Raw genomic sequence first — 8,697 nt, 5'->3', positions numbered from 1 at the left:
CATAACTCAATTTTTCATTTTTTTTTTTTTCGTAATCGAGACATTGACACTAGTAACTAGTAGAAACCGGATCTATTGCCGTTGGCTTTCACCTAAACTCTGTTATCTAAGCTCAATACCTGTTCTGTAAGCTGTAAGCTCAATAGCTTACCTGTTCTGTAAGCTCAATCACAGGACCACTGCCACTTGACGTGTCCAAATCCCCCACTGTATACCACAGACTAGATGCATTGCTATCGAGGGAGCACTTGGACTCTGTTTTGACCGCACGTCGCTTTCTCTCTTTCTTGTCTTTACGCGAGTTGAATGTGCCGAAGAGTCGAACCCCGTCCGCAATGACTGGCCCGGCTAGGCCGGTAATACTCGAGGATATTGAGGAGGAAGACTTGTGAGATATCCTGGAAATACGAAAAGAGAAATTTTGCAGTGTTGTGTTCCTGTTAGGTGTGAACAAACGGGGGAAGCACTAATAAATAAATAAAAAAAAAAATACTCTTTTAGACTAGCCTTTATTTTTCTCCTTTTACTTTCCTTATTCTATAGGAAGGAAAGTACCTAATGTAATCGGGTCAAATTTTCGATGGTCAGTTTTTAGTGCCAAAACATGTTTTGAGAATAAAATTCCATATCTCGGCTGGGATTGAACCCACGCCCTCCTGTTTACCAGGCGAGCGCCTTGACCACTACACCACCGAGGCAGGTACCCTCCATTAGGGGTTCTACCCTCCATTAGGTGACAAGCTACCAGCCTCCATTAATCTCACTCAGAATGATTATTAAGAAGAGGTGAAACACTCTTCATAATCAAGTTTTATTTCGTAGCAATGAAACAACTGCTACATTAGAGTCGTGTGGTCTGTGTCGTAGCATGCCCATCCCATAGTATGCCTCTCGTCAGTTGGGCGAGAATGTATGTCTTCTTCTTCTTCTCATTTAGGTGCTGGGTCAACACGAGAACAACAGAAAGTAACCCGTTGAAATATTTGCAATCGAGGTAAAAACTCGAAAATAACTTTCAAAGCTAGGACTAGGAGGCTTGCACTAGGAGGTCCCGGGTTCGAGTCTTACCTTGTTTTGAAATATAGGAACACACTAGACTTGTACACTGGAGGTCCTGGGTTCGAGTCTTACCTTGTTTTGTAGAAAGGTGGGAAAGCCGCGGCCATAATAGGCGACCCTGAAGTACTCCGGCTCGGGCCGCAGCTGTCTCTGAATGCTATCGTAGAAGCCGGCCATGCGCCGCAGGAGCTCCGGCAATTGGATGTAGTCGAACGCTTCGGTTTCGTAGACGCTCACCAGCTCCTTGCATAACTCCAGCGCTGATTCCCACATCTAAAAGAATTTGTAATTTGTAATGATACTTTATTTATTTGTAATAACAATTTTACAATCCATGTTAAATGATCCACAGTTTAATACTAAATGACTAAGATTACAACTAATATGAAATATCTTAAGGATGGATCACTCTTATCTTTTTTAGTGCCAAAACATGTTTTGAGGTCCCTAGAGCCTAAATCCAAAGTTTCAGCCATTGGTCCGTGTGTCTGTCTGTAAACAAAATATCTGTTTTATGTATTCATATATTAAACAATGCGATGATAAATACAACAATCGACTAACCAACAGAAATGTCTGTAAACAAAATATCTCGAGAACGGTAAGAGCTAGAGACTTGAAATTTGGTATGTAGCTGTCAAATGTGACAAGGATTGGTATGTAGCTGTCAAATGTGACGAAACTTTTGGTTAAGACCGGTGCAACGGTTGGCGGCATTTTACACTGGCATATCTTACCCGGGACTAGCAGCAGAGCCAACACTGGCATATCTTACCCGGGACTAGCAGCAGAGTCAACACTGGCATGTCGCCTCAGCTTAACCGCGGACTCCGTGTCCAGGCGAATATCACAGGTCTGTTTCCCATACTTAGCTTCCACCGCTTGACGGAGCTCTTGGAAACAGTGCTCGAGACGCTTATGGAACGGTCCGAGGGCGGGCGGTATCCGCTGAGCGTGAATTGCGATACCCACCTGAAATTGCGAATAGAATATTAAAAAAAAAGTTCAGACTGTCATTTTACCTTTTTTCAATGTTGGCAACTCACATGGTGTAGAGGTCACTGCGCTTGCCTTGAACGCGGGAGATCCGGGTTCGATTCCCGACGGGGTCAAAAAATCTGAATGCAAATGGTTGATTCCGTGACTGGCTGTAGCAGGACCCACTCAACCTCGTGAGGAGAATGAGTGGCTGTGTAATATAAAGGCACATAGCGACCGGTACCAGCATGGTAGGTAAACATTGTGGGTGCTGGATTATAGAGATATTTGGAAAATCCTACAATGCTGGAAGACTTTAAATTGTGACATAATAACACAAAGAAATTGAATTTAGGTATTTATGTTTTTATTTATTTTCAACGTCAACTTGTATTTTTTTTTACAAAGCTAACTAGGCTGGCTTGAAAGCTGCTTTTAATTTACCTCAAGCAGCGGGATTTGTGAGGCTATCAGGTCTCTCAGCTTGGTGATATGAGCCGTATCATCAGGATGAGAATGGATGTAGTCAGAAGAGAAGAATGCCTGAGAACACAACAGAGGACTTTGGTTAAACAAAGTGAATTCCTAGTTTTAACTCGCCTTTTTTATTTTTTTTTAATTATTATTTTTAAAAGTATCCTTGGGCCCTCTTTCCAGAAGGTACTGTTCGACCGTTATTCCGCACCAAAGTTCCGCTATTTAGATCTATACAGGGAAAAAGTTCAAAAGGAAATGGCGCTTCTCACGACTTTACCTTTAGCCACAGGTCGCTCAAATTTTGCAGACAGCTTCCATAATTAATTAGGATCAAAAGTGTCCGCGGGCCGAACACCGAGAAATGTACGGTTCGGCCACTATTTAACGCCAAAACATCATAAAAGCTCAAAGAGAGTTCGCAATACTCGAACTTGGCACACAGATTCGATAAATTATTTAGATCAAATGTTATAACCACTAACATCAACTGAATTTCCTCTTACCGTTTCATAGTTGACAATGCCTCCATTGACCGCAGCATCCACTATGCCATTCAGTTTCATACTTAGTGGATGTAGAGCGAGACTAGAGTCATTTTTGTGAGACAGGATCAGCTCTTTCAGGGACCGATTAGTGGATTCCATTGTCTCTATGGCACATCTGAAATTGAATGAACGAAAAGAGTTGGGTTGTTATATCACAACTTTGGTGCTGACTGCAGCATTGAAGTATTTGTTTACCTACCACGCAGGTCGCTATGCGCATTTACATCACACAGCTACTCATTTTCCTCACGAGGCTGAGTGGGCCCCACAACAGCCAGTCACGGAATCAATCATTTGTATGATACAAATTTTTTGACCTCGCCGGGAGTTGAACCCGGGTCTCCCGCGTGCAAGGCGAGCGCGAGATAACCACGCCATGGGAGCTGACTGTTTGGTGGTTCTACAATAACCTTTGAATGGTTTTTCCACTTTTGATTAAATTTGGACCAAATGTTCATCACATACAGGCCTTTGAATCCTGGAAAAACAGAAAATTTTCTTAAAAAATTATAATAATAATAAATAAATAAAAACTCACTTAAGAGGACTAATATGAAACGTCTCCGTGGAAATGACCGGGAACCAGCGCAGTATTCCCGGCAAAACGGATGATATGACGAGGACTTTCCGTTCCAGCCATAGCGAGGCAAACTCATTCCCCATCGATACCTGAAATATATAGAAACAATTAAGGAAGAGGGAACGTTAATCGAGAGTAAAAGGCCGTCGGATGGGATAGGTCGGTACCTAATTAGTTTCTATTGTAAAACTAATTATATAAAAAATAAAGTCGAAATTACAAGAATACCGATTAATTTTTCAGCACAAAAATATGATAAAATCGACAGTGGAAACCAAGAATCTATATGAATAAAAAAAAAAATTGTAGATTTGTCTGTACACTGGTTAGAATCGTGAAATTTTTATTCCTTGTACATCAAGGATCATAAGCGCGAACGACCTACTGTACGTAGTGTTAAAGCGCTTTAAAGGAAAAAAAAAAAAAAAGGATCATAAAAATGACATTAGAAAAATTTCCGTCTGTTACGCTGATAGACCTGTTTTATGTCCTCTAGACTGTCTTAGATGATTTTTTTTTTGTGGTTGTTAAGAAGAGTCCACAGGGTGGCATAGGCTTCATTTGTCACATTCCATTCTGGTGTCGCTTCCAAGTTATGCTTGGTTTCGTACAAAGGACGGGTCAAGCACTAATTCAAGAAATGAATAATGTAAACATTATTGTACCAGGCTGGTTGTTGATCCATTCGATAGTTCGAGGGATTTCCGATAGGGGCGCGAGTATTTGAACTTCTGGACGCGATTGCAGCGATAGTAGCGGATGATTTGCTCACTAATCGGCTTGTCCGCGAACTTGCGCTGGTCTTCTGCGCACATGATCGGGTCCACCTTGTTGATTTGTACGTCTGAAAGGGTTAAAATAGTATAAGAGAAAAGAATTGAACATTGTACTGAAGGGGTTAACATGAATATAAACTTTTCTATGTGCCTACTAAAGGGGGGGGGGAATACAGTCGAACCTGGATATAAGAGAATTCAGGGGACCACCCTTTTTTCTCTAATACCCAGGTTTCCACTAAATCCAGTTTCTTTTATATCCAGATTTTTGGCTCAAAAATGAAGGGCCCAGAAAATATTCTCTTATATCCAGGTTCGACTGTAATAGGAAAATGTATCCCCGGAAAAACGGATGATATGACGAGGACTTCCCGTTCCAGCCATAGCGAGGCAAACTCATTCCCCATCGATACCTGAAATATATAGAAACAATTAAGGAAGAGGGAACGTTAATCGAGAGAGATGATAATCGAGAGTAAAAGGCCGTCGGATGGGATAGGTCAGTAATTAGTTTCTATTGTAAAACTAATTATATAAAAAATAAAGTCGAAATTACAAGAATACCGATTAATTTTCCAGCACAAAAATGTGATAAAATCGACAGTGGAAACCAAGAATCTATGTGAATAAATTTTTTTTGTAGATTTGTCTGTACACTGCTTAGAATCGTGAAATTTTTATTCCTTGTGCAACAAGGATCATAAAAATGACATTAGAAAAATTTCCGTCTGTTACGCTGATAGACCTGTTTTATGTCCTCTAGACTGACTTGGATGAATTTTTTTGTGGTTGTTAAGAAGAGTCCACAGGGTGGCATAGGCTTCATTTGTCACATTCCATTCTGGTGTCGCTTCCAAGTTATGCTTGGTTTCGTACAAAGGACGGGTCAAGATAATAATAATAATAATAATAATAATAATAATAATAATAATAATAATAATAATAATAAATAATAATAAAAAAAAACTCACCTAAGAGGACTGATATGAAACGTCTCCGTGGAAATGACGGGGAACCAGCGCAGTATTCCCGGCAGAACCGAGGATATGACCAGGACTTTCCGTTCCAGCCATAACGAGGCGAACTCATTCCCCATCGATACCTGAAATATATAGAAACAATTAAGGATGGGATAGGTCAGTAATTAGTTTCTATTGTAAAACTAATTATATAAAAAATAAAGTCGAAATTACAAGAATACCTATTAATTTTCCAGCACAAAAATATGATAAAATCGACAGTGGAAACCAAGAATCTATAGGAATAAAATTGTAGATTTGTCTGTACACTGCTTAGAATTGTGAAATTTTTATTTCTTGTGCATCAAGGATCATAAAAATGACATTGGAAAAATTTCCGTCTGTTACGCTGATAGACCTGTTTTATGTCCTCTAGACTGACTTAGATGATTTTTTTTTTGTGGTTGTTAAGAAGAGTCCACAGGGTGGCATAGGCTTCATTTGTCACATTCCATTCGTTTCCGTGTCGTTTCCAAGGTTTACCAGGCGAGCGCCTTGACCACTACACCACCGAGATGGTTACCTGATAGTGTGTGGCACCTGATAGTGTGTGGCAGCAATAATATGTCTATCAAGCGAACTGATGGAAAACTGACACCTAATGAAAATCCATCAGTTCCACCAGACAGACCTGATGAGTGTGTGGCGGTTCTATCAGGTACATCTGATCAGTTCTCAGTTATCTTAGGCCAGCCACTCACTACCTGATAGTGAGAGGCTGGCCTTAGATAAACATCAAAATAGATAACTTGCCAGCCTAGTTAGCTTGAAGGGTAGCGCGTCTGCCCTGTAAGTGCTAGGTCGCGGGTTCGATTCCTACCAGAGGTGGATTTTATAAAGAATGGATAGGGTTCGTTCTCGGAACGGCTGGCTTTCTACTATCCTGTCTTCCTTCTCTGTATGTCTCATCTCGCTCATCTGATGAGCAAAATAAACAATAATTACGTATATTGTTACTTTTTTTTAAGTTAAGCAAGGTCTTTTTACTGAATTAATAATAATAATATTGAAGTTTATTTTATACCACATTACAATAAAATGTTCTTTTGGAATAAATCCCTTTAAGTACTGAAGTAATTGTTACTGATACATGCACTATTCTTTAACCCAGCAAATATACGAGACCTTGTTTAGACTGCTGGGGTAAAGGGACTTTTCAGTTCTATTCGGGCAGGATAAACAAGGTATATTGCTGCTGGGGTAAAGGGACTTTTCAGTCCTATTCGGGCAGGATAAACAAGGTATATTCTATTCTATACTGATAGATTCTGACGTGACTTTGTGAAGATTCAAAGGTGCTTACGTAGGTTAAACCACATGGTGCGTATTTCGAAGGCCGCATCTCGCCTCATATCCTTATACCTCGCCAAAATTCGAGCCCGCTTCTCCGGACTAAAGTTCTCCAGCTGCAGAGCAGGTTGCGTTAGAAACACACAGGCACAGTGAAACCAATTGGCCCAGGCTTGATTTTCAACTACCTCATAGTGAGAGGCTGGCCTTAGATAAACATCAAAATAGATAACTTGCCAGCCTAGTTAGCTTGAAGGGTAGCGCGTCTGCCTTATAAGTGCTAGGTCGCGGGTTCGATTCCTACCAGAGGCGAATTTTATAATGAATGGATAGGGTTCGTTTTCGGAACGGCTGGCTTTCTACTATCATGTCTTCCTTCTCTTTATGCCTCTTCTCGCTCATCTGATGAGCAAAATAAACAATAATTACGTATATTGTTACTTTTTTTTCAAGTTAAGCAAGGTCTTTTTACTGAATTGTTACTGATACATGTATTATTCTTTAACCCATCAAATATACGAGACCTAGTTTAGACTGCTGGGGTAAAGGGACTTTTCAGTCCTATTCGGGCAGGATAAACAAGGTATATTCTATTCTATACTGATAGATTCTGACGTGACTTTGTGAAGATTCAAAGGTGCTTACGTAGGTTAAACCACATGGTGCGTATTTCGAAGGCCGCATCTCGCCTCATATCCTTATACCTCGCCAAAATTCGAGCCCGCTTCTCCGGACTAAAGTTCTCCAGCTGCAGAGCAGGTTGCGTTAGAAACACACAGGCACAGTGAAACCAATTGGCCCAGGCTTGATTTTCAAACGGGCGAGAGAAATAATCCCGTACCTGAAATAGAACATAATTTTGTTAATGTTGTTGTTGTTGTTGTTGTTGTTGTTGTAGCGGCTTTAGCAATGGCCAAAAGGTGATGCCAAAATAGAGGAAATATGTCGTTTATCAGTCATACACCAGGGTGATGGTCTCTCGACTCTCTAGCCATGTTTAGTCAAGCCAATTGCGCTTACTTAGGTGAAGTTTCCAAGTTAAAGAGCAGAAAAAATGAGGAATAAGGATTTTTTCTTCTTCTTCTTCTTCTTCTTCTTCTTCTTCTTCTTCTTCTTCTTCTACGACTTCTAGATTATAAACAGAAGTGTCGACACTGATTATCACTGATTTATTGTGAACAGTTGACTATGCACCACACCACTAAGTGTCATCAGACGTTGTTTACTTAGACTAGAACCAGGTACACTTTGCACCACTTGAATGAATAGCTCGCTGGAAATATAAACAGAAGTATCGACACTGATTATCACTGATTTATTGTGAACAGTTGACTATGAACCACACCACTAAGTGTCATCAGACGTTGTTTACTAAGACTAGAACCAGGTACACTTTGTACCACTTGAATGAATAGCTCGCTGGAAATATAAACAGAAGTGTCGACACTGATTATCACTGATTTCGACACTGATTTATTGTGAACAGTTGACTATGAACCACACCACTGAGTGTCATCAGACGTTGTTTACTAAGACTAGAACCAGGTACACTTTGTACCACTTGAATGAATAGCTCGTTGAAAATATAAACAGAATTAACCCGTCAGCCGTCGACACTAATTTAAGGGGAACTATTCTACATGTAGAAAGAAAAATATAGAGCATAGACCTTGTGCTCAAAACGGCAAATAAAAATTAAATTTTCGACCTTTTACCCTTTTTTTTCTTCTTCTTTGGAAAACTATCAAGCGAACTGATGGAAAACTGATACCTAATGAAAATCCATCAGTTCCACCAGACAGACCTGATGAGTGTGTGGCGGTTCTATCAGGTACATCTGATCAGTTCTCAGTTTTCAATAAATTATCTTTGGCCAGCCACTCACTACCTCATAGTGAGAGGCTGGCCTTAGATAAACATCAAAATAGATAACTTGCCAGCCTAGTTAGCTTGAAGGGTAGCGCGTCTGCCCT

General features: G+C 40.3%; 1 protein-coding gene across 1 annotated transcript; it reads right to left on the bottom strand.

Annotated features, from left to right (window-relative positions):
- Positions 1 to 151: 151 nt before the first annotated feature.
- On the bottom strand, positions 152 to 7,565 carry LOC103521408 (dedicator of cytokinesis protein 1-like; the record flags this gene model as incomplete). Its single annotated transcript, XM_008486518.1, has 10 exons — positions 152 to 398; positions 1,835 to 2,031; positions 2,482 to 2,580; positions 3,018 to 3,174; positions 3,598 to 3,728; positions 4,305 to 4,483; positions 4,797 to 4,828; positions 5,387 to 5,517; positions 6,772 to 6,926; positions 7,370 to 7,565. Coding segments are annotated over 10 exons (1,524 nt in total), but the record flags the coding sequence as incomplete, so codon positions are not given.
- Between the last annotated feature and the right edge of the window lie 1,132 nt (positions 7,566 to 8,697).

Source organism: Diaphorina citri, unplaced genomic scaffold (assembly GCF_000475195.1).
Source record: "Diaphorina citri unplaced genomic scaffold, Diaci psyllid genome assembly version 1.1 scaffold5186, whole genome shotgun sequence".
Classification (NCBI taxonomy): Eukaryota; Metazoa; Arthropoda; class Insecta; order Hemiptera; family Psyllidae; genus Diaphorina; species Diaphorina citri.
Note: the sequence above shows the minus strand (reverse complement) of the source record. Positions and strands in the feature narration are given on the sequence as shown.